The 27,537-nt window shown below is 32.1% G+C and overlaps 1 protein-coding gene across 1 annotated transcript in view; it reads left to right on the forward strand.

Moving 5' to 3' along the window:
• Positions 1-27,537, forward strand: part of LPHN3 (latrophilin 3) — a 291,801-nt gene that overhangs the window by 243,578 nt on the left and 20,686 nt on the right. The window contains exons 15-17 of the mRNA XM_008573340.1: positions 3,714-3,882; positions 10,794-10,919; positions 15,752-15,848. Of these exons, the coding sequence (XP_008571562.1) occupies positions 3,714-3,882; positions 10,794-10,919; positions 15,752-15,848 (392 nt within the window). The remainder of the gene's footprint in view (positions 1-3,713; positions 3,883-10,793; positions 10,920-15,751; positions 15,849-27,537) is intronic.

The following is a 27,537-nucleotide window of genomic DNA, read 5'->3' on the forward strand; positions in this document are numbered from 1 at the left end:
CACAGCTCTCAGGATCGCGCTGTTTCCTGACGCGGGCGCTCCAGACCCGTCGCCATTTTTGATTAATGAGTTTAAATGTAAATAGCTGCATGTGGCTGGTAATCACTGTATTGGACGCAGAGTTCTAGTCACTCCCTGCTCCATCTACCAACCTATTTCAGCCACATTTATTTCATCTGCATTACATTACATCTGAAACATCCTCAAATGAATTTAACTACTCAACACTTATGGATTCAGTGTTTTATTCTTTGGGTGAGAAATTTTGTATTTTCAGTGTGACTTTAGCCTTGAACAGTCTAATAATAATAACACTATGTAATATTTATTGAACACATTATGTGTTAGGTACAGTTCTAAGCACTTTATACGTAATAAGTCATTACATTAGCACAAGAAACTTACATGGTAACACAAGAAATTTACATTATAATAATCCCCATTTTATAGATGTATAAACTGACACAAATGCAGGTAAATTAATTTTTGCCTAAGTTCAAATAGCTAATAAATGGCTGAGCTAGGATTTTTTTTCAGTACACTAGCAGAAAGAGTTTTAAAATAGTCAAGACAGATTATTTTCAAAGGGCTATAATATTCAGATTTAACTCAAGTCAATCACTGGCCAGTTAAAATTACTTAGAAGCGTACTGTCCATAATTAAGTAATCTTACCTACTAATATTACAGAATAAGGATATCTTTAGGTGACATGAAATCTGTCATTTTAAGCATAACCCCAAGCCTTTTCCAGATTGCTCATAAAATTTCTCATTCTCTTGAGAAATGTGATCTCTAAGAAATAAATGTTTCTGTCAAGTCACAAGTAATATGAGCACATGATGAAAAAATGGAATTTTTGATTCTTGTAAGGGATATTGCAGTATTGTAAAATTGATTTTTTTCCTTGTTGTTTAAGTTCTCATGGTCATTTTAGGATTTACCCTCTGGATATAAAGGGAAGGTTATGATGCCTATTAAGGAGGTGGGGGACAGAGGCCTTTGGGACCAGAAGAGTATTTGGGACCAGAAGAGTATTTTTCATATGAAATTCTTTGTCATAAAATGCTAATGTTGGTGTTCTTGTCTTTATGTCTATGCATTCTTTAGCTATGAGGATAACAGACCCTTCATCAAGTAAGAATGACCTGAATGGCTGATAAATTCCATTTATCAGTGTGGTCCCATGAACCAGCTGTCAGATCAGTACTGAAAAATCATTAGAGCTTCTGTCATTCACATTGAGGCAGAAGAGCAAACTGTGCAGGAAAATAAGCTGGCACACAACTTTTATGCAGAGTAAATATGCTGCAGGTGTATTGCCAAAAAAAAAAAATTCCGCATCACCTCTGTTAATTGGGTATCACCTGAACTCAGTGCCACAGTAATAGCAATTTCCTGTGTTACAGACTTGTTTTGCTTTTAATAGCTTTCTCCTCTCATTGTGACGTGTTCTTCTGTGCTGCATATGTCCACATTTCTGTTCTTTGTTTGGGCATCATTCATCTAAAATTATTTTATGATTTAGTGGTATATCTTCATAATGATCTTATGGGTACGAAACCACCCAATTGCAATTTATATTAATGAATTGCTATATTAAACATCCAAAATGGAAAAAAATGCTTCATTTAAATTTAAAAAGTTAAATTTTACATATGTAATATTGTCCTTTTCAAATTTGACACCTTTTGCTTTATTAATGATCTAATAGTTTATGAATATATTAGAGTAGTTTAATCAAAGCTACAAGTCTGTACTAATCTAATAAATATAAATATTAATATGTGGGCATTTTTCCTACGTACATTTAAAAATGACATGTCCTGCAAGAATAAACTATGTTTGGAAATTTATGGGTGACCTTACTATAGACTTTCAGTTTGTTCTTCTGGTGAAGAGTCCTTTGTTTTCATTTTTTCCAATGCCATTTCACTTCTTCATGCTTTTGCTTATTATTTATTTATTTATTTATTATTTATTTATTTATTATTAGAAATTGGGCTCATTTCAGTTTTATATCATTTAACCCTTGGGCCCATCATGTGTTTTCTAGTAAATAATAGCTGACTTTATTGTTTTATCCTGTCATTTTATTTCTAAATCTAAATAGCATTTTGCCTTGATTTAATGGCAGTTCGTCCCATTTTTCCTTTATCCAATTTCTGTAAGAAGCTGAGAGCCTTTCCTTGAAAGTTCACATATTTTTTAATCTAGTTGTAGCATAAAATATTAATATCTAAGATGTTTTCTAATTTATATAAGCACTGTGTCACATGCAATGGCAAAACTCCTTTAGGGATTTTTTATTCAAGAATTTTGATGTTTTAAATTAAACATGTTAACTATAGTGGGCATTTTAATCTGAAATACAGAGGCTGATCAATGTAGGAGAAAAAATGTAAATATTAATTTTAATAAGACTTTATTGATTAACTACTTTGGGACCATATCTTTCTGAAGATGTAATTATCTCTAAAAAGCATATTGAACTCAGCTTCAGATTATGGTTAACATATGTGATTTTTTTTTCCCTTCACTTTGCAAAATTTCAGTCCTAATAAATATTTCTTCCTTACACAGTGTAAATGGAGGACAATAGTCTGCTGAAAAGAAACATTAGTTTGCCTTTTTCAAGGAAGGTGTGCTGGAAAAGAAAAAGGTGTATTTATGAGTTTATAGAGATTTCAGTTGGTTTTGTCCTGTTCTCCCGTACACTTAGGAGTTGAGAAGGATTCCATTTTCAATTTTTGGAGTCCCATCTGTTGGAAGAACTCATTTTATGTTGATAGTAAATTCATAACATAACCACGAATATATGAGCTTTTGTCACTTGTTCATTACTAGTCGGATGGCAGCTTAGAGGAAACTAAGAGAATGGAGTGAAATTGAGACTTTGTCTTTTATTTTGTTCTCCTCAGTTCATGTCACTACATCCCCATTCTTAGCTTTATCTTCTTCCTTGAGTTTGCAGGCACTTCAAAGAAATAATGGTGCTCTGAGCCTTTAAGAGTCTTTTCAACAAAGCTGCCAAGTGACTGATTTCCAAAATCTAGTCCAACCTAGAATATAGTGATCCAAAGGTCGAGAGAAAGTAGAACTACAGTGGTTCTGCTACAATGGAACCATTTTTTCCCATCTACTATACATCACACTTATTCTATGAAACTATAGCTATAGAAACAAATAAGGCTTCTTAAATTCATACATATACTCCAAGTACTGGTTCTGTCTAACATGAATTATGTTTTTGTCAGTAAACACTAAATTTTTTATGGAAAAAAATTTGGAAAAGTGGGATAAAAGTATATCCCATGAAGTTCTAATAGAGTTCAATTAAACAAATATTATACCAGTGAGACCAGTGGAGACTAACATAGCTCTGTAGAGTTTTCCCCTCTTGCCATTCACCATAACTACACCTCCATGCCATTTGCATATGTGCTGCAAATACATAAATAATTTATGGTACAAATCTGCTTCTGCTTAACTGAATTTGTGTGTTCATAACATTTTCATTCATGTTTATCTCCTCAAGCTTGAAAACTTGTGGTCCTCATTAAAATCTTGAAATGCTTATACCACCTGTCTTACATTTTCTGTCAATGAAACTTACCGTAACATTTTTTCACTGTCAGTATTGTTGCTATAAAATGATTGTGTTCATTAAAGACCAATAATTTCATAACCCTTAATTTTCTCTTCTCTCTACAGGTCATGGGTGATAGGTGCAATTGCTCTTCTCTGCCTGTTAGGATTGACCTGGGCCTTTGGACTCATGTATATTAATGAAAGCACAGTCATCATGGCGTATCTCTTCACCATTTTCAATTCTCTACAGGGAATGTTCATATTCATTTTCCACTGTGTCCTTCAGAAGAAGGTAAGCTAGAATTTTCTTTTCAAGAATAAATAGTATACATCTCATGATAGCAAAGCTACTATAACATTTTCTAATATATCATTCTTGATATGTTTGTCTCCAGGAAATAAATACATTCACTTTTTTATAATGGTAAAGACAAAAAAGGCACAAAATACAAGCATAATAGTTGGTGAGGGTCTTCAACAATTAAAAAAAAAAATTTCTGATTTGGACAGGGAACAAAAATTAATTTCTTATAAACTTTACCTTATAGCCTTTAATATTTTCATCAGCAGACAAATGCAATTTGTGTATTAGGAAGTAACTCTTTTCTAAAATGTCATGGAGGCATGATATACATTGTGGCATAGGACATATATATATATATGTTTTTCTGTTTATTTAAAAACTAGTTTACACTGGAAAATATAAATGTCTAGACATTTTATGGTTAAAAAATATACATTGATTTTTTTTAATGAAAGATGGAATACTTAATAATAGTCTCTGCTTATTTTAAAAGCATCTTTTATAAAATCTTTGAGTTGAATCATTAAAATGCAGTATTTAATTTTTATGTTGGTCTATTTTTGTAATTTTTCACATTTACAAGGACATAAGAGTATGGATTTTCAGTTTTAATTTTAGCAACTAAATATTTTCACTGCATTTTTTTCTAAATCCCAAGATTGATTTTCCAATCTTATATTTTTTAATTCTATTAAAAATGTGGTCTCCATAGCTCTGATCACTCAGACCCCTGAGCCACATTGCCTGGATTTGAATCTCAGTTCCTTTTCTTAAAAGCTTTTGTGAATTAATTAACATTCCCATTTCTCAATTTCCTCATATGTGACATAAAGGTGATAAAAATAAAAATTATTTTAAAATATTGAAAGAGATGGCTCTGAAAATGAAGTGGCAAAATGTAAAACAAACAAAAAAAACCCCCAAACCTATGATTTTCTTTTTCTTTCTTTTCTTTTTTTTTGTCTTTTTTCGTGACCGGCAACGGATCGCAACCCTCAGTGTCGCGCCCGTACTGGACCGGGACCGGCAACAGGATCGTTTCACTGCATTTTTTTCTAAATCCCAAGATTGATTTTCCAATCTTATATTTTTTAATTCTATTAAAAATGTGGTCTCCATAGCTCTGATCACTCAGACCCCTGAGCCACATTGCCTGGATTTGAATCTCAGTTCCTTTTCTTAAAAGCTTTTGTGAATTAATTAACATTCCCATTTCTCAATTTCCTCATATGTGACATAAAGGTGATAAAAATAAAAATTATTTTAAAATATTGAAAGAGATGGCTCTGAAAATGAAGTGGCAAAATGTAAAACAAACAAAAAAAACCCCCAAACCTATGATTTTCTTTTTCTTTCTTTTCTTTTTTTTTGTCTTTTTTCGTGACCGGCAACGGATCGCAACCCTCAGTGTCGCGCCCATACCGGACCGGGACCAGCAACGGGATCGCAACCCTCGGTGTTGCGCCCGCACCTCGCTCAGCCAGTGAGCAGCCGGTCTGTATGTGGGATCCGAACCCTTGGCGGGAGCACTGCCGCACTCCCAAGTGGCGCACTGTAGCAGTGTGCCACCGGGCCTGCCCATTCTTTTTCTTTTTTGAAAATAAAGATTAAAAATCTCTCTCTCTAGGATTTTTGGTTTGAGAGGCTGGTGAGACCTAAAACAGAAGTTGAGAAAGGTGTCCCCTTGTCAAGGTAGATAATAGAACAGAATTTTACTCTGTTTCAACTTTAGGTAGTTATAGGTATCTAAAATGTTTTGATACTGGAATCTAGAATCATACTAGAATAGTAATGATGAGTCAGGCTTTTAAATATAGATTACAAAAAAGAAAAGAGGTTATATTAGGAATGATGGATTCTAATTTAATGGGTTCAGATTCACCTGAGAAATTAGATTATATTAGAATGGGTGGAACCTTTCAAAATACTTAATGTATACTCCCCAAATTTCATAGCTTAACTCAATGAATGTTTATTTTTTACTCATTGCCCAATTGATGAGGGTACCCCATGGAAGGACACAGGCTTACAAAGGCTGAGCCAACCTCAGTATATGATTTCACTGTCATTGTGGGCGTTGATATCCAGCAGTCAGTCTGGGAAAGATAGAGAGGATCCTGTGTAAAAGATCTGGAAGTGGCTTATAGCCCTTCTATTCACTTTCCAGGAGATAGAGCTCTATCGATGGTACCACCGAAAGTGCAAGGAAACAGTCTACCCTTTTTAGATAGAAAGACGTGGAATTGGATGTGGTAAACAGCTAGCAATCTTCCAAACTTAATGTGTTTAAAGAGTAGAAAACATGAAATGGTGAGTAAGAATGGAGATAGAAAGAAGGAAGTGTCAGAGGAGAAGAATCAAATCAAGATGACACACTGAATTAAAAGTAGGAGAAAATGTCAAGGATAGAAACTGGTTGGTATGGTAAAAGACTTTGGAGAAGTCAGGGAGACAAAATAATTGGGAGAGATAGCTAGACTTGAGTAGAAGAATGTCATAACTGGTTCTCACAAGAAACATATACAAAAGGATGGGAGTGAAATCAGTAGATTAAGGGAAAGGGTGGCATTTGTCCATGAAAATAAGGGAATAGTGGGCCATCATAACCAGTCACAACATATTGAAGTATAGTGGATTGGATTTTCCTCATCTATATTTTGTACATTAATTGGAAATTGGACTAACATAAATTTTAAATTTTAAAGTTAATATAGAAATTTTCTACAGAACAGAAAAGAAATTTTTGTGCTTGATACATAAATTATTATTATTATTATTATTATTTTTGTCTTTTATCTTTTTCCGTGTCTGGCAACAGATCGCAACCCTCAGTGTTGCCCCCGCACCGGACCGGAGACCAGCAACGGGATTGCAACCCTCGGTGTTGCTCCCGCGCCTCGCTCAGCCAGTGAGCGGGAACCGGTCTGTATGTGGGATCCGAACCCTCGGGCAGGAGCGCCGCCGCGCTTCCAAAGCGGCGCACTTATTCTGTATGTGGGATCCGAACCCTCGGGCAGGAGCGCCGCCGCGCTTCCAAAGCGGCGCACTTATCCAGTGCGCCACCGGGCCGGCCCCGATACATAAATTATTTTGATCGTGGGTAGTTTTTAGTCAATACCTATTACAGTTTTTCCAATTATTATTTTTATTTTTATTGTCTTATCATAAACATATCACTGGCATAAGTAGGAATTACATTTGATATGCAGTTATTTTGCACCTCACAACCCAAAAATAAGTCTAGAGTTTTTAGTATATTTAACATATTTAATGTAAATTAAATTTTAAAATATGCAAGAATATACTCGTATATCATCAAGTTCAATTTTATGACTCATTAGAACAGAGTTTAGGAAGCTATAGCTCATAGGCCAGATTCGTCCAGTTCCCCTTTATTTTTACAGCCAGTACACCAAGAATGGTCATTACATTTCTAAATGCTTACATTTAAAATTTAAAGTAAGTTCATATACAGTATCCTTGGTTTTGCCCCTTGTGTCACAAAACCTAAAATATTGACTATATGGCCCTTCATGAAAATTTTTGTCAGGCCCTTATTTAGAAGCTTACTTTTAGGATTTACAATAACAATCAATAAGCATGTTATTCTTTCATCTATTCTGTATTTTGAATATTTGAATTTTGGTGGCGTTTTTATTTAGTGTCAAGAACATGGACCAATATCAGAAAATGTAGAAAATATGCAATCATTGTTTGCTTTTTTCCAAAAGAAATTACTGGTCTGAAATTGCAGAAATAGTCTTAGAAGTTTTGTTTTTGTTTTTGTTTTTTAAGCCATGTGATTGAATCTCACTAATAATATGCCCTTGTTAATGTAGTTGCTCATATAGTTTGATTAAAGAAATATGAAATAATCCATTTTTGAGATTTTTGGCTTTATAGAGTTATTCTTTGAATGATTCAACTCATTAACAAAAAATCAAACTTTGAGTTGTCAGTCCTTTTCCGAGTATCGATTGCAATATTATGTCACCAATATTTCCACTGGTGACATTAAAGTGATCACATTTTGCATTCATTATACACTCAGTTATGCACTCAATTTAATACTCTCAGAGCTTCTATAATTATTTTATTTCTGATCTGAGAGTATGGAAGAAACATTTCATTAGTAAGATATATTCTGTTTCCTGTCTTCTATATTCAACATCGCACTGAAATAAGATATGATCTGATTGAAGTAATTGAGATGGAGTACCATGTGAAATAGTAGATTAGAATATGCAAATGATTGAACAATCAAATAACAGTTTTATTGTAATCTAAAGAAAAATGTTTCATGGACATGGTCCATGTTTTTTTTCCTTCCTTTTCTTTATAAGACATATGCTTACTATTTCCAATCAAACCACAGCAAAATAGAGTCAGTATAGTGATTCAGTAAGTAATGTAGCTAATGTGTGACTTGGCATCACCAAATATCTTAATTGGCTGGTTGTTTATTTAATCAATTCAGAACATTTCATCTTTGTAAGAAAATGCAAATAGCCCATGATGAATTCCTGTGCCTTACATAATTTTGCTGCTTTTGTAACAGGAAGGGTAGTCATTATCTTTCTTTCTTCTCTTTCTTTCTCTCTTTGTACTAAAGTATTTGGTTAAGTTTAAATCATTTTATTAAAAAACATTTTCTCATCTAGAAAGAAAAAATATCACTTGCTTAGTACATTAGGAAAAACAAAGTGGATGCATGGGGAAGGTTATGATCAAAGTTTAGGTTCCTGGAGATGCTTTGTAAATTCAGGGCAAAAACTATGCTGTAATCGATAGTGCTTATCTTTGGTTAGAGATTATTTTAAGCCTTCTCAAGTTCTAACTAAAGCATTTGCCCTTTGTCTTTATTTTTTCCATGTACAAAAAAGGAGATAATCTAATGGATTACTTTAATAATAATAATAATATATATAATGCCTGTGGTGGTCATTTATCAGTGTTAGGAATATGGCATCTTGGAGCTTTCTGATCATAGAGTACCCATAAACTTTGGATTTTTCACATAACACACATCATCACTTAACCGTTTTAGTCTTTCAGTTTACTTTTTTTGCATAATCACTTCTATAGTGGTGTATAGATAAGTGTTCTTATCTGTAAAGTGAAGGTAATAATTATTTCCCAGAGTCATTTTGAGAAAGGTACATAGCACAGTTACTGGAAAATAATGATTAAAAATTCTAAGTTTTCCCATCTTAAAAACACAAACAAATGAGTATACACATTTCTATTTTAAAATAATGAAAACGTGGATTGGCTTCTAAACACTGAACAAAAGAATTATTTTTATTTCTAATTACTGATAAATGTAGCGCAGAAGGGATTGTTGCAAAACAGATTGATACAATTTTAAATATATTAAAAATAAGGAATTTGGCATTGTAGAGAAAAGTTTTAAAGGCTGGCTAGCACATCGTAACTCTGTTTGCTCGTATTGTTCTCCACGCCTAGAATGTCTTTTTCTCTCATCCTTTCTTTTAACTTCACCCTCTAAACTGACTTACAACCTATCTTTTGAAGATTTCACTCGGAAGCTTTTTTTGCTCAGCCTTCCTTGATTCCCTCCCTACCCCACCGGGCACTCTTCTGTGCTTTGAGTCACCGTATCTCTATTATCATTCTTATTATATAATAAGCATTCAATAAATATGAATTCTTTGAGCAAGTCTGAATATATTCTTTCTTTGATTCTGCTATGCCTTTGAAAGAATGAACTTTATAACAATAAGATATAATGTTTCAGTTTCAAATACTAATTCAGAAAAATAATTTAATGTATCATTCACGCTTCTTTTTGTCTTTGCTTCTAAAAACATTCCTTTAAAAGCATGTATTTATAACTCTGTTTTAAATAAAATTACATTGGAATATTACATTGTCATAAACTGGAAATGATGAACTCATGTGAAATCAAACATATAAAGGGCTAAGAATCATGTATGTAATGTTCTTTCATGATGTAAATTGGTAAATATATAACCAATGCGATAAGATGTTCCTTTGTTGTTGTTATTGATAGTGGAGGTATGAATGAGTTAGGGCAGTTACTGTTTAGTTTTTTATGCTTTGTTCAATTAAATAGGCAGTAATAACAATTTTAAACATTATAAAAGTATCTCCCAAAATTGTTGATATATTTCCTTGCTTGAAAACATCAACTAAATATGTTTATCTTTTGTGATTTTATGCTATGACTAGGATTAAGAATTTAATCAGCAGTACTATAAAGAAAAACAATTATATTTTTCTGTAATCATTGAATAGGACTATTTTGAAGGAATAAATTTAAAATATTTTGTTTTTTTTATTCTAAAGTTGCAAGTTTGACTACTTTTAAGAGAAATAAAGTTAAAGCAACATAGATTTAAAGGAAATTCTCAGTCTAACATATTCCTTTTTTGTCTTTAGATTTTCTCTTATCTTTCTCTTTCCTTCCCTCCGCCCCTTCCTTCACCCCACTCTGTTAAACTTTCTCACTAGACTTCTGCATGAAAAATAATATTTACCATACCCTTGTACCATAGGCTACTTCATATCAAATTCATGAGGCTAAAAATAGTGTCTTAAAGAGTTTTAAGAATATGTTCTTTGAACTAAGAGGTAGTACCACTGTGATGTGATTGGCTCTGTCTGTGTGTGTGTGTGTGTGTGTGTGTCTTAAAAGCCTTCAGTTATGCAAAATTTCAAGCTTGGTAGTATGAATACAATTATTATTATTTTATAATTATTTTATTTTATAAAGTATATGCTGAGCAGAATTTCTTATATCTGTAGGGCAAGGAAATAATTACATTATCTACAAATAAAACTAACATACATTTTATACCTTAGTTTCTAGCTGAAATGAATTTTTTGCTAACAGGAGTTAATATTTAATTGGCTAGGTACGAAAAGAGTATGGGAAATGCCTGCGAACACATTGCTGTAGTGGCAAAAGTACAGAGAGTTCCATTGGCTCAGGGAAAACATCTGGTTCTAGAACTCCTGGACGCTATTCTACAGGCTCACAGGTAAACAATATTTGTTCACTGAAATTAAATATCTCTTACCTGTACTCTGTTATGAGTTTCTGTCTTTTCTGATCAGTGCTGTTTTCTATCCCAAATGTTTAACACGTCAGGTTTATTGTTGTTTTAGTGTGTTTCACATGGGAATGATTCTAACAGAAACTGAAGAAACCAAATTTGTAATAAGATTATGAAATTTAGGGTCTAAGTTTGCACAGTAATGAATGACTTCATATTGTTGCTAGTTAAATGAGTATGGCAGGTGAAGAAAGGAATTTGCTACGTCATCCAAAATTCGAAGAAAGTAATATTTTATATGTTTGATTGTTGAGTTAATTCTTTTTACCAATGTAGTAATTCTCTACCATGTACTGAAACAATTTACATATAAAGTGGTATGTTTAGTAAAAACAATTATAACTCAAATGAACAAATTATAGATGCTCAGTAAATGGTGGCTGCTACCATTTATTAGTGTTGTTATTACAGAATATAATTTCATATATATTTTAAAGCTGTATCATTTTTTCTTTTGTAGTTTGTAACAACACAGTTGTATTCTTGGAAAAAAGTTACATTGTTTTTTTATACTTAATGTAATGCTAATTCTGATTAATTTTGGCAATTGAACCTTACGTAAAATGGTAATTTCTTAAATCCAGTTGATTTGTTTCGGTGAAACTAATAAATATATTTCAGAATAACTGTGACCTTCAATAAACAAAGGCTAAATTTAATTCAGTGACATTAAGGCAAAATTTGGGAAGTATGGATGCAATTTTCACATCAGAGAACTTCTAAAATAACAATCTCTATATATTTCACTTTTTTATTTAAAATATGGAGTGCCTCCTGTATAATGCCAACAATCTTCTAAGCTCTGGGGTTAAAATGGTTAAAACACATATAACTTCCTCTGTGCTCTGGAGCTTTCATTCTAGTATTGGGAGACAGAAAATGTATTAACTAACGAACCAACAGAAACGATCAGATTGTGAAAGCTGACAGAGAATCAAAATATTGATATAAAGTAGCCAGGAGGCTGCTTGAATTAAGTGCTGGAGAAAGACCACCTTTGGAGGCGATATTTGTGCCAAGGGATGAATGACAAAATTCTGAATGAGAGGAGGAAGAGAGAGGTTCAGAGGAAGAGAATTTCGGGTGAGAAAACAGCTAATACAAAGCACTTAAAGTAGGGGAGAACTTGCAAATTCAGGAATAGAAAGAATGTTATTTGGCCAAAGTAGGTCAGAGAATGAAAGATGAAGTTAAAAGAAAAGGTGAGAGGCAGATCCCTAGGTATTTGTAAGAGTACATTAGAAAGCCAATGGGATGATTTAGAAAAGGAAGTGACAGGCTATCATTCACATGGAAAAAGATGATGTGGCTACTACAGTATGCAGATAATGGGGGCGTGATTGGCAAGACTAAAAAGTGAAAATCCTCTCCACTTGCTGCTCCCCCATACTTACGTCCTGGTGCTAATCATTTTTGCAAGGTTGGTAATTTGCATAATCATGCAAAGATACTCACACATATATGTATAGGGTTTTTTTGGTAACTGTGGACTGGGGATTTTCCTTCTCAGTTTGACCTTCCTTTAATTGGTCTGTCATTTATCTTTCATTTGTTTTATCGACTTTTTAGATGTATTTACTTTTTATTATATAATATTTGAAAAATAAGGGAATATATGTAATATATGAAATTGTGAAGCATGTTAATAAAATGAACACCTGTGAACTCAACATTCACCTTAGGAAATAGAACATTTTCAGTGTTTTCCTCTTCATTCAACCTCTCTAATCAATCCTTATGTCTCACCACCAGAGAAAACTTCCACTTTTGTTATATCAAAAGTGGAAGTTATTTGTTTGACTTATTTTAATAGTTTTTCCCCATCCAAAAAAAGTTTAGTATGCCTTTCCTTTTAAAATCTTTCTTTAAAATGGTATTTTATTGTATGTAGTCTTCTATATGTGACTTGTTTTTTTAATTCCCATATTTTAAGATTCATCCTGGTCCTTTTCATAAAAATTAAAGCTTTGTGCTGCATATTATATATACCTTTTTCTCTCCCTGCAGTACTTTTCCCTTTCCTCCTTTTCCTATTCAACTATTATTTGTTATGGTATAGTGAGTTGTTAACCTCTTAGACTCTGGAGCCAGATGATTGGATTCCAATGCTGATTATGCCAATTATCATGTCTGTGATATTGGACATGATAGTTAACCTTTGTGCTTCAGTTTTCTAATTCATAAAAGAATGCTTACCTCATAGGGTTCTTGTGAACTTTCAAAGAGTGAATACGTGAAAAGTACATAGTGTAGAACCTAGAACATGTAAAGAATCAATTGATTAATATGCATACATGTACAAGTGTATTATACAAAGGTACTTCAAAAATTTTATGGAAAAATAGAATTAAAAGATGATGCAAACCTTTTCATGAACTTTTTGAAATACCCTTGTATATACATACATAGATAATATATACTATTTACTACATTCCAGTCACTATTTCAGGTGCTTGACACATCAATGAACAAAAAAAGATAAAAATTCTGTTTCTGTAGATCCTCAAGTCTAATGCAGGCAGTAGACATTAAATGTGAATATAAAAAATAAGTACATTACATAATATGGTATTACAAAATATATTAATGACTGGGTTGGAAATAGGGTAAAGGAGGTTGAGATTGTGAGTGGATTGGGTGGGTATAATATAATTCTACATAGGGTGGTCAAGTTAGGCCTCTTTAAGGAGAAAATATTTGAGCAAAAAGTTTACAAGATGAACAAGTTATCCATAACTGTATCTAGGAGAAGTGCACTCTAGGCAGAGAAAACAACCAGTGCCAAGCCCTAAAGTGGAAATATGCCTCACATGTTAAGGAGCAGCAAAAAAAAAAAAAAAAAAAAAAAAGGGTGGCTAGAACTGATAGAGGAGACTAATAGGAGACAAGGTAATAGAGGTAGCTTCTGTACATGTCACCTAACAACAATAACTCCATCAAGTCTCACTAAGACATCATTTCTTCAGGGTATTGTTCTCAGACTTCCTAGTCAAAGACATATTTCCTAGTATATGCGGTTTTTCAAATCTTTTTTTTAATAGTGCAGTATAACAAATATTTACAAAAGTACACAATACGTAAGTATATGGCACAATGAATTATTACGACTCCCCAAGTCAAATATTAGATTGGGAGCACCTCAGAAACTCTTTAAGTCCCTTTTGATCATTAGTCTCCAACATAATCACTATATTAACTTTAACAGTACATTTTGTTTTGCATGTTTTTGATACTTATTTGCATGAAATCGTACAGTATATATTCTGTTATGTTTTCTTTCTTTCCCCAGACATCTATGTTGCTGCAGAACGCTATGTTGCTTTTTTATTTTCATTGCTATATATTATGCTATAATTTATTCATCCATTTATCATTGATAGTCATTTGGGTTGTTTATAGTTTTCAGCTATAGTATTTAATGTTTCTATGGAGATTTGTGGGCACATTGTTGTACTTTTGCACTTATTTTTGTGATAATTTAATCAATCTGTCACTTTCTAGTCTAGGAGCTCCACGAAGGCAAAGGCGTTTTGTGTTTGCATTTCTCCTTTGTATTTCTTATGTTAGTATTTTGCAGGCAGTAGAGAGTAACTAATATTTTTAAGTTAATTAATTAACTAATAAAACAAATGTGAGAGACCTGCTTCTAGCATTGTCCTTTTATTAGTTTTGCTGTGTGTGTGTGTTTGTGTGTGTGTGTGTTCACATCTAGGGAAAATGTGATGTGCAACAATATTTCTGAAGGATAACATGTTCCAAGATTCATAAAACCAATTGTGTAATATTCTAAGATTAGCTACTCGTATTATTCAGGGAGTTCAAATATAGTTGGAACATATAGCCCATTTGTGAATTTGGTTCCACCATTAATAGTAGAAATATTTCTTGTAACTATTTCATCCTTGGAAAAGCTTCTGAAAATATTTTGTTTCCTCCTCACAAGATTGGCAATACTTTTTTTGATCCCTAACTCAATAAAATGGCAAAACAGAATAAAATGGGGAAAAAAATCCCCCCTACCAATGGAAAAATATTACAATACTTTCTTGAATTATCTGACTCTTGGATATTGGAATTTAGGAATATAAATCATGATGTAAGAAAAGAATTTTCAGTTATCTATAAAGCCTCCTACTGTGAAGCAAAAAATAAGGGTAAATTGACTACCTTTATCTCTTCAAAAGAAAGACTCGGGATAGTCTGTAATCTCTAAAATTACTTTGGTCTTCTTGTAAAAGTTATGGGAAATGTAAATTCACGTAATATATAAATAATATTCTATGTTCTTCTCTTACCAAACTCTCCATTGCAAGATTCTGAATTCTTAAATTAAAACTTTTATTAATAAAACTGACAATTTAATACATATTTAACCATTCCCATTCCAATGAAAGTTACAATGAAAATAGCATGTTTTATCCTGGAAACTAAAATTTTCTAATTCTAACTATCTAGAGTACACTTCCATATGTCTTCAACATATTTAAATTGGTATAACACTTTACATTTATTCCTTTTTCATAGTGATAATTATCTTTGATATAGTTTTGGGAATACACTAAAGATAATAAAGTATTATCATTAGTTTTATTTCTGACATTCTCACGCTACTGTACTGTTTGCATGTAGAAGTTATTTATTTGCCAGTTACTATAAACAGCGGTCTCATATAACTATGACAGAAAGAAAAAGAATGCTTTGTGTGAAAATTCACTGCCTCATGAGTTTATCCCCTTTCTTCCTTTTTCTCTACCCAGAGCCGAATTCGTAGAATGTGGAATGACACAGTCCGAAAGCAGTCAGAGTCTTCCTTTATTACTGGAGATATAAACAGTTCAGCGTCTCTCAACAGAGGTAATTAGAAATGATTTTTCATATTTATTGCTTTTCTGATTACTTTAAGAAGTTCTTAAATACATTGCTTTATTTGCAATTTCTGAACCTTGTTCCACGTGATAGGAATATTGCAAGGATATAAAACCTAGTTGAGTGTAGCAGGATGTTCCATTATTCATAAGCTTTTCTTTTTTTTTTAATCCTGAATTTTCAGGAAATCTTTTCCAAAAGGAAGTTAGAAAACTGCTAGAAACTGGTGAGCTGTCAGGCCTCATTGGAATCAGTGAAAATGGGCAATTACATGACTATAGAGTCTGCTAAGCATCATAGAGTTCCACATTGTCCTAGGTATAAAACAATTTCATAGTCTTTGTGGAAGTAAAAATATACTGTTTAATACATACTTAAGGCAACCTGTGTACTTGGGGAAAAATCACATCTAATCTTAATATGTAACAGACTTATTCAGATAATATTGGATATTTAAAGATGTAGGAGAAAAAAAGTACTTTTATTTATATCATGTTTTTTTATGTAAATGTACTTCTGGTTAAAATGCATTCCAGGCATCATTTAGATTCTGAAATGAAGTTCCCTTAATCTGCTGTTTTGTTTGTGTGGTCAATTTTTTTTCACCTCTCTCTCTCTCTCTCTCTCTCTCTCTCTCTCTCTCTCTCTCTCTCTCTGTGTGTGTGTGTATGTGTGTTTGGAATTAATTTGACTGCAGTAAAAATAACTAGATGCAACATTTGTTGAGAGCAAAAGTGTACTATAGTCGGTGTTGGGAAATATTTAGAATTTAGGTTTATTTAGGAAGGTGGTGTTTATGTGAACTTAGTTATTTTTATGATCAGCATTTTTTTCTTACCCACAAACTAGAATTATTAGTTTCTTTTCAACCTGTTTCTGTCAGCTTTTTGCTGTATCTAATGCTACATAGAAACAAATAATGGTATAATTATGGTTTATGATTAAGAAAGATTTCAGATGCTGGTGCTCTTTATTCTTACTCAAGTAAGTGGCATTTTATTTATAAAAAAGAAGTTAGGACAAATGGTGTCCAAATTGAATTTGTTACAGGGATCCTTGTTTTAATATAATCTTAATTGAGTTTCGTATGTTATTTGGGGCCACAAGGGAGTAACTATAACCTAGTGATGATTTTAAATTATCTACATTACTTCTGCTTAAGTAAGAAAATTAAGTGGGAATAGTACTCCATATATGAAGATACATCAAAACAAAACAACTACCTTTTCATATTTTGTATCATTATTAGTTTGATTTTATTTGCTAAAGTAATCTCATTTAGGCAATCTCTATAAAGTGTTCTTCTGTTTTTCAATTTAGTTTTAATGTTTAGTTTGTGAGAATTTATTTTAATATGAGTATTCTAACTTTTTGACATTACTTTCCAAATCAAAGAGAACTAATTACTTTACAAATTACTTTCCAAAGCCTAGGAACTAATTTTCTCCGATAGTGACTAATTTTCTTTATTCTTTAAAAAATCCTATATAGAGAGAATTTATGGTACATTTTTGGAAAGAAAAAAAATTGTTTTTATCAATAGGATTTATTGTCAGGAGATTGTATCTAACAATCAAAGCAGCCATAGGATAATTGCTATTTAAACAAAGGATGAGATAATATGATTTTAATAATGTGTTATTTGCCTATTGTAAAAATGGACAAAATATGTAAAATTATTATTTGTTTATTATTGTGACCTAAATTTATGTGAGGATAGTAAGATATGTAACTACTAAAAGCTTGCTTTAAGTGGATAATTTTGTATGACTTTAAGGTCAATCATATAATATTGCTATTTAGTTTCTTCCTTTTTAATTCCTTCTCAAGAAGTCCATCAAGGGCCGGCCCAGTGGCGCACTGCTACAGTGAGCCGCTTGGGAGCGCGGTGACGCTCCCGCTGAGGGTTCGGATCCCACATACAGACCGGCCGCTCACTGGCTGAGCGAGGTGCGGGCGCAACACCGAGGGTTGCGATCCCGTTGCCAGTCCCGGTCCGGTACGGGCGCAACACTGAGGGTTGCGATCCGTTGCCGGTCACGAAAAAAGACAAAAAGGGGAAAAAAAAAAGAAATCATCTGAGATATACATTAACATTTATACATAAAGGGCTGAGCCCGTGGCACGCTCGGGAGAGTGCGGCACTAGGAGTGCAGCAGCACTCCCGCCGCGGGTTCGGATCCTATATAGGGATGACCGGTGCACTCACAGTGCTCACTGGCTGAGCGCGGTGCGGCCGGTCTCAAAAAGGACAAAAAATAAATAAATAAATAAAAACATTTATACATAAAGATGTGTCAGAATATTTCAATGGAAAATTGGAAACAACTCTAACAACTAGAGATTGAATAAATTATGAAACATCCATGATATGCAGCTATAGAAGAAAATTTAATGAGTTGGAGAAATGTTTGACTTCATTAATTTTTTTTTATTGGGATATAGAGATATGTGGATGATTAGGTCAATTTGAAATACGTTTAAAGAAATAAAAATATTTTTTATTGATTGGTCATATATTTAAGTCCATTTATTAAAATCTCTAGTTTTATAAGGTATTTCTTAAAGCTATTGAAGAAAGGATATAAAATTTCTTGACATTGAATAAGTTACTTTAATGATGACTTTGGGGAGGGGGTTAAACTGAATTTATAATTTCTGGTGTGCCCGGGGAGTGATCTTTTTCATCAGGATATATACTTTTCCTTTCACTTAGTGACTTTAATGGTGCTGGAAACCACGGTGATCTTTATTTTCTATATTAATTTCCTAGCCCCCCAAGTCCGAAACTCCTAGTTTTATTTTCATCTCATTATTTTTTTTATCTTGGATAAGTAGAGTACTTTAAAATTTTATTTCTTCATATAATATCTCTGAGTATAGTCTTTAACCTCCTTCTTTAATCTTGTCTTATTTCCCAGGGTCCTATCTTCCCTGCATTCAGGCGTGTGTATCATATTTAGGTAGGTGACATACAAGATTCATCTTTCCAGATAAACACTTCAGTCACCTCAGCAACATAATTATTCACTTCTGTTTATTAAAAAGATTATATTCTCTATTATTAAAATGAAAACCTTAGATTCTGCATCTCACATCTTCATATATTCTGACTTCCCATTCATTCTTAGTTGCTTACAGTTGGCAATTTTTTTTTAATTCAAACTCCATTTTCCTTTCTTTCTAAGTTAGATATATTAAAGCTCTTATTTTTGTCTCTAAAATAATTCTGGCCCTTGAAAATTACAAGCTGTTGTCTAAAATTTAGTCCTATTTTTACTTTAGGTTTTCTTTCTTATTCATAACACTGCCCAATTTATCAAGAGTATTATTTAAAAATTTTGTATGTCTTATCTTCTATCCTTTCAAACAAGAATCTATCATTATCACCTTTAGGATCCATTAAGAATAAAGAATCTACCACACAGTGGAGAACTTCTTAGCAGTTTTTATTATTTTAAACCATCTCTAATATTCTGTTCTTGAACCAACTTGTTGAATAATATGTATCCAGTTACCTTTCTAAATTTCCCAATGTGATAAACTTGATTACTATTGGGATTTTACTCCTTGGAATCATGTGAATCCTTGGAAGATTTATTGATAATTTTCATGAGTGTACTGATTCTTATATGTTCTCTCTGGGAGATTGTTGTTTGGTCATTACATCTCTTTCATTACATCTGTATTTTGAATATCTATTTTTATGAAGGTATTTCCTGAAATGTTCCCTGTGCATTTTCAAATATTTTCCCCTGCCAACTTATTTGGTACCATGTTAACATACTCAGGCAAATCCAGAATTCCTTGAAGCCAATACCCCAGCACTACTATGAAGTTAACTTCACTGATGCTACTGTATACACAGGCAGACAGAGCTTTAGAAGAACTGACAGGTGGTTGATTACAGAGTTTCAAAAAAGGTTAACGGTGAACCAAATCCAATTTTTTACAAACTTGTAGGACTGCAGGAGAATTTATTCATTGATTCATTTAAATATTTACTATTTTGCACATATCTTGAAGGTATAGTCAGTGTTCAAATCCCAAGCTCCTCCCAGGGCTACTGGAAATCTAATTCCAGTCTCTAGGAGCTCCAATTTCCTGTTGGTGGTGGAAAGGACTTGTAACTGGAGTAAACTTTCCCATGAATATCTCCTTCCTGTAATCTCTGCTAGCCAAACTTCATCTAGAACAATTTAGATTAACAGTGCCTCTAAAACTTGACTTTGATCCAAAAATGAAGTGTTTGCTGAGAATTTCTCTGGCAGTTCGATTAATTGTTAAACATTTCCATTCTTGCAGATCTATAGAGAAATAAGGATACTTTCTAAAATTACATTTTATTAGGCTTTATCTCATCATACATATTATAATTGCATTTCCCATTTTCTTTTGATTGAATTAGATTGAGGTCAGAAATTTCTGTTTAAAATCAGGTTTTGCTAGGTAGCTCCTACTAATATAGTATCTTTGTGTTGTGAATTACAAAGAGGTGGCCTACTTTCCACCCCAGCCATGGACTTATTGTAAAAATATGCTCCCTCTGAGTGGAAGAATTAAAGAAAGAAAACAAACAAACAAACAAACAAACAAACAAAAAACAGGCATTTCTTCTTCTGGAACAATGGCTTGACTAACATCGTGGTTTTTTTTATTTACCCCAATCCCCATCCTCCATCTCGTCAACATCCCACACAAGTTAATGTGATTTAGATTTTTATGTATGGAAATCTGATCAGTAAGGCTATCTATTTAAGCCAAATTTAGGTTTATGTCAGAAGACTGATCTGTAGATATGTAGCACTTATTTATTAATGTTCCTGGATTCTCTTTTTAGGGTTCAGATTCTGCACACGTATTCTCAGTAAATTTATGCAATCGGTAAAATTATGATGGTCTCTGACAGGGCATTTATTTTCATAGATTTTTAAGGGAAAATTTTGGCTCTAAGCTAGTGGCAAGACTACCTACTGAAAGGTGACCTCACCTGGTAGGAGCAATGTTGAGACAGAGGAAACATGCTGCCATCAAATAGACATTTGCAACTGGTTGAATTACTCATTATAGTTTTTCATGGAAGTTTTGAGAATAAACACTTAGTTTTAATCCTGTGACTTTGGCAAATTGCTTAACTTCTCAGGGTCTGTGCAATAGGGATATAAATAATATTCATTTTAAAAAGTCCTTGAGGTTACTAAATGAGTTAATATATGTGAATTGCTTTTAACAGTGTGTAGAACATAATAAGAATTATTATTATTTTATTCAGAGATTTACTTATATTTTTTAATGAGTAAAAACTTGTTCTTGCCAGTGCTCTCAAGTAATCAGATATTAAAATTCATCATTCACTACTGAAGGTTTCCTTTCCTTTTTATTTTCCAGAAATAGGTGGGAGGAATGAGGTGGTTACCTGAATAGCAACTAAAAGAAATAATAATTTACCTAAGATGGTGATACCTTCACGGCTAACAGAAAGAATAAACTATAGAACTGAACTGTCTCTTCTAAATTAGAAATTAAATGCAAATTACATCTGCCTAATTGTACTTTCCACTTTTGATTCATAACAATATTTTAGCATCTAAGAAATAAAGGTAGCACATTTCTTCTCCCTACCTTAGATAATGATATAAGCAAACATTCCCTTCTTTTTTTCTCCCAAGCCCCATCCTGCCTTGCAGAAGCTTAAACAGTAGTTCAATTCAGACAGCCGGTTATGTTGTGGAGCAGGGAGCAGGGATGCAACTCAAACCCATTTTTATTTCACGTCTTCTCAGAGCCTGTATTGTCCTTCCCAAGAGGCTGGTCACTGAGGCAAAAGAAACTTAACAATAAATCACTTACTACCTCCATAATATTCAGGCTTCTAAACATGTTTTGGTTTTATGTTTTTAAAGAAAAATGCAAATGAAAAAATGTAAGTGGTATTTGACTGTGATTAATGATTTATATGCATTAAAGCTATTAGGATGAAACACTCATACTCATACAGTGTACTTTATTAATGTCAGTAAATATAATTTGGCTTATATCTAAATTGGCTTATACGCCATATTGCCTCAAAGCCTTGCAGGTCTGAAGGATTATAAAATCATTGGCTATGAATATTAATCAACTCCTAATATTATCTGGCATCTATTTGTGAAATTTGCAAAAATAGTTAATAATGTGCCTATAGTAATACTGGCATAGCTAACAAATCAGAGTAGCCTGAATAACAAACTATTTTTTGTTTCGAACAAGCATTATGACGATATGATTGTGAATATAAGTATCCTACGGCATGGGTAAAATTTTCTGTTGAGGTTTGCCATTATATTCATTTCTAACATTTTTGTCCTTTATAGTCTTGATGTGTAAAGGAGGCTACAGTGCTCTCTGTGTTAATTTCTTTCCTTTGTACATGTCATCAATAAAGACATAATCAGAAAAGGTACAGTAAAATAAGGAAATCTGCATGGGAAAATCAGTTATATAACATATTTGCAAAATAGGTATGGATTTTAAAAGTGAGATCATGAGTCAAATATATAATTAAACAGTCCTATTAATATCCTGATTTTTAACCCAAGGAGGCCAGATAATTTTCAGAATGAGCTCTCTATTCACGTAGCAAGATGGGGCAAAGTTTCTTGCTATAAATTGTTGGCAGGAAGTGAAAAAGAACATTTAAATGTTTTCTCAGCACGTCCTTCTTATCTTTGCTTTCAGTTTTGTCACTTTGATATGACTTCTTCAAATAATCCAGTCTCTCACAGCCAATTACACAGTAGTAAACATGGTTTGTATTTATTATTCTTATTTACTTAAAGCTTTCTTAGATACTTCTACAAAGAGAGTTCTTTATCTATGTGAAATCCTTATTTTTATGGTTTATTATCTTACTGCCTAATATATAGTTAGCAGTGTCTCTTAACTCTATTATAAATCAAACAAGCTACAGTGAGATGCTTTGGTGAATTCTAAATATAAGTGCTGTAGAACATTTCCACTTCTCATTAAAATGTTTTTATTATTTTATATAAGTTACTGAGGATGTAATTTTTCAAAAAAATATATGTATATGTTTTTTCAGAGCTAAATGTGAAGACTCCCAACTTAGGAATTGCGAGTATTCTTTTCTCTAATAGAATACAATATGCCTATTTATAGTCCTTGATAAAGTGGGGGTTTCTCCTTTAGTGTGTGTAGCTATCATCTACATATTGTACACTGTTCATTATTCATTATGCATTTCTTTATATCCATGAAGAAACTGGGTTTCCTTGTGGTTAAAGTAGCTTGTCCACATTTACATGGCTTTCAAGTAAAAGACAAAATCTAGATTCTAAACAAGGTCTTTCTGAGCACAAGCCCTACACGATAACAAACAAATTCATTCTTTTCATATAATGATAGATTTTCATGAAATTTACTGAAGATCGAATATATATATATTTTTTTTTCAAAGATGTATTTCAAAGTGACCTTTATTTTTATCACCTAATATAGAAAATAGAGATTCTTCACAGTGCAGTTATTCACATCTTTATTTCTTAATTTCTTCCATGTACTGCTCATTTGCTTCCAATTCATTTTGTTCTAAATCAGTTCTTTAGAGTGGATTCATCCTTCAGATATAGAAAAAGAAAAGCTTTTAAAAATTGGTGAGATAGATTGACAACTAATATATTACTTTTACAAAACTATTTGATAATGGAGTATGTTGAAGTACTATGCATTAATGCTCAATTGTAGGGTTTAGGTTGTAAGAAGAATTTTATGGTCATTTTTCTTTTCTTTACTGGAAGCATTCAAAGTATGTTATTGGTATAATTCTGTTTTCTTTAATTTTTTATACTTCACTAAAAGTCTGAATGTATTGGTCAGGGCAAATATTATGTTAAAAAAACAAGTAAATATCTTCTGCTTTTAATCATTTAGTAATAGAAAAGATATAACTTTCCCCAGATCTTTGTATTCTTGAAATTGCTATTTCTTAAAGCTGTGTCCTTCTCTGTTAGTACAATACAGTAATGCCTGGAACAAGTAGAAAATCTTTTTGAGTTGACATTTCAGTGATGTTATAAATTTCTTACTATTTTTATGTCTAATTCTGGTTTTAACAAAAACTATGAAGTGCCTTATAATTCAGAATTTAAAAACAAAGCTTGAAGTGTATCTCTCATCTGGAAAAATGTTCCTACTATACTACAAACGTAAAGATTATGATGATATAAATACACAGTATATAATACTAAAAGTTAACTAACGAGTCATCATTTGTTCAAATCATTTTTTCTAAGAAATAGGTTATATCAATTTATATCCGCTATTTTGAAGTAAATAGGAGTTAATTCAATTACATGAAAAATTAAAATGCGAAAGTGGGATATAAGTTTACCAAAAATGTCCTCATTAGAAAAAAAGATATCTAAAATGTCATTACCAATAATTATGTAGTATCCAATTAAAATAACTCCTGTTGAATTGTATGCAAAGGCTTACACTGTTTATAGTGCAGCCTTATATATACAGCATGTCGTTTAAAAGTGTTCATGTGATAGGTTCTCTTATAATTTTCATAATAAACTTTCTTCATAATTTATCTTTATAAGCAATGTGGATGCTTTAAAACATAAGACAAGTTACCCAATACATTCAGAGAAGGTAATTTACAACCCTGGAAAATTACTGGGGAATTAGGAGAGAATTGAGAGGATATAGAGATTGAAAAAAGATAGCCAATTGTGATTTAGAAAAATAGAAACAATGTTTCCTGAACCAGCCTCAGCTTAAACAGAACAGAGCTGATTATATTCATATGATAAAATAAGCCTGAACAACATTATCAAAAATATCTTTATTCATTGGTACCTTGCTTTATTTCATATTTATTTTTTTCAGACGTATGTTTTCAAATATAGGTTCCAATTTTAAAGTTCAAGTTTTAATCAGGACAGACCTTCGGCATGTAAGCTTATATAATTTGCACAACATAAAAAAAAGTACACCAACATTGGGTAGTGAGTTATATTTAAAGTAATATTTTCTTCACTTTAGCTAATCATTTTATACTATGTAGTGATTATACTTACATTTGTTTTATTCAGCAGATGTGCACAAGCTATATGTGATTTACAAACAAATACAGTTGTGGGATTGACTACATACATTAGCCAATTATCAAGAATTAATCTGATTTTGAGAAAATGAATTGAGTAGCTACTTTGTGAATGACAGAGATAAATATTTTTTTGCTAAATGCATTTGATTTATTAAAAAGAACTCTGATTTACTGCTATTTTGCCTGTAGTTAGGCAAAATTGGCCTGTTATCTTCAGCTCAATATTCTTTGCTTTGAGTACTAGGCTGCAGAATTCAAAATCTCGATGTTAATAGAACACAGAAATACATGCTTTGGACCACAGAAGATGAGCTTTAGAGATGAATGATCGATTGATATAGGTTCATCACTTCTACTGCAAACCACCTACCTGCTTTGTTGTGATTCACCAATAATTCTGAGTTTCTATTCTAAATCTGTTGGCTTAATCAGTCATCAGTCAATAAACACTCCTCAGCTTTGCTTTCAGCTAATGATATAAAAAATGCCACTGAGTATCTATCTGATAGCATCAGTTTCTTCATCTGCAACATGATGGGGTTGTGTTACATATCATGGAAAAAATATCAAATGTAAAAAAATAACACTTAAAACTTTTAGACGAAAATATACTTTAGATTTTAGGTTGAAGAATGAGTTCTTAAAAACTAAATAACAAAGATTACAAACTATAAGAAAAAGACAGATAAAGTTGTTGTCTCAGAATTTAAGCAGTTCTTATAATAGGTATTAGAAGAAAGTGTAAACAACATAAGAAGGTACTTCAAAAAGTTCATGGAAAAATAGAATTAAAAGATAATATGAATCTTTCAATGATCATTTTGAAGACCCTGCATATATAACAGACAAGATATTAGTGCCTGGTTTATATAAAGAATGCCTACAAATCAATAAATAAAATCGAGCAACTCAATATAAATGTGTGCAAAAGATAGGAACAAGCAACTCTCAAAAGGGAAAGATTTTATGGCCAATAAATGTATGAAAAATTACCCAACTGTCTAGTAATGGGAAATGCAAAATATAACAGTGATATATCATTTCATAGTCTGATTGGCAAAAATGTCTGACAAGACAAAGTCCCAGCAAGAATTTGAGAATTATATACTGCTCATGGGAGTGTGAATTGGTAGAAAAATATTTGACAGCATTTTGGCAATATGTTGTAAACTGAAAATGTGTATAGCATTTTACCCAGCAATTACACTTCTAAGTATTTATTGTAGAAAACTCATGTTTTGTTTCTGGACAAGAAGACTTATATACAGACAATTAGTGCAAAATGAGGAGAATGGAATAAATAGGTATTTCCGGGATTTCCAACTCTAAAGCTCTGAATTTATGTACTAAAATAGAGGCAACATCTCTGCATTCAGAATATTTCATTTTATATTGAGCAAACAATAACCCGGTCTGTACTTTGGGGAAAATGTGTCATTGAAATCCATATTAATAGATTTCTAGTGAATGAATTGGCTATTAAAAGAAGTTGAAGTTTCTCCAAACCATTTGAATGAAATTTAATAGGCAGGTTGATTAAAATTTAATAGCAAACTTATTGACTATTAAAAGTGCACAGTGTGATAAATCAAGATGTCAGCTCTTCAATTTATGACTTTAGAAAAAAAAATGATGAAATAGCTCTTGGCTTTCAACAAAATATTTCTTCTTTGACACTTTGTAATTTCATTAATTGTTTTAATTAAAACATTAAAAAGTATAAAATTATGGTTTCTGTGGTTGTGAAAGTTACATATCATTTAAAGGTATCACGCAGATTCTGTTAGTTTTTTTTTTAAATAAACTACTTTGTCTTGATTTGTATAGAAGTCTCTAATTTTATGAAGTAGACATAGCCATATAAAGTTGAACTAATCATTGCTAACACTGTCTTTCTATAGATTGTGAGTATATATGCATGTGTGCTGATAGTTTTGTTACAAAGAAAAGCAAAAAATAGGAAACAAAATATTTAAAATAGACTGACTTTTGAATTAGTTCTCTGTATTTCTGAATTTCTCTTTTATCTATTTACTTCCATTTTTACTTGTTTATTTTATATAAATTAATACATGAATATGAAAATAAATAATTGAACATTTTCAAAAAGCCCATGGGGAAAAACTAATGCACTCCTAAAAGTTCTTAATAAAATTGTGTTGAAACATTTTGGAGGGCAGAGGATCCTACAAAAAGTTTGAAAATCACTGATTAAAATGTTTAAGTAAAATAACAGAGTCATGTGTGACTTTGAATAAATTATGTCTCTGGGCTTGTGTTTCTTTATGTATTAAAATGATGTAGATATGTTAGATGATGTTAAAATTGTATTCAGTTCTAAATTCTGAGTTATAAACCTTACTCCATAATACTATATTGCAATTGATTAGGTGATACATAACAGGTATTTTGGTTATTCTAATTCACTTTTTCCAGTTTTCTAGCTTATATTATGGTTCATTTGCTAAATTATGGTTCAATGCTTTATACCATTTTTCTTAACTCTTTGAAAAAAAAATAAAAGCCATGGGACTCTCACCAGAAATAAGTGCAGGCATGCATGGG

Source organism: Galeopterus variegatus, unplaced genomic scaffold (assembly GCF_000696425.1).
Source record: "Galeopterus variegatus unplaced genomic scaffold, G_variegatus-3.0.2 Scaffold905, whole genome shotgun sequence".
In the NCBI taxonomy this organism is placed as follows: Eukaryota; Metazoa; Chordata; class Mammalia; order Dermoptera; family Cynocephalidae; genus Galeopterus; species Galeopterus variegatus.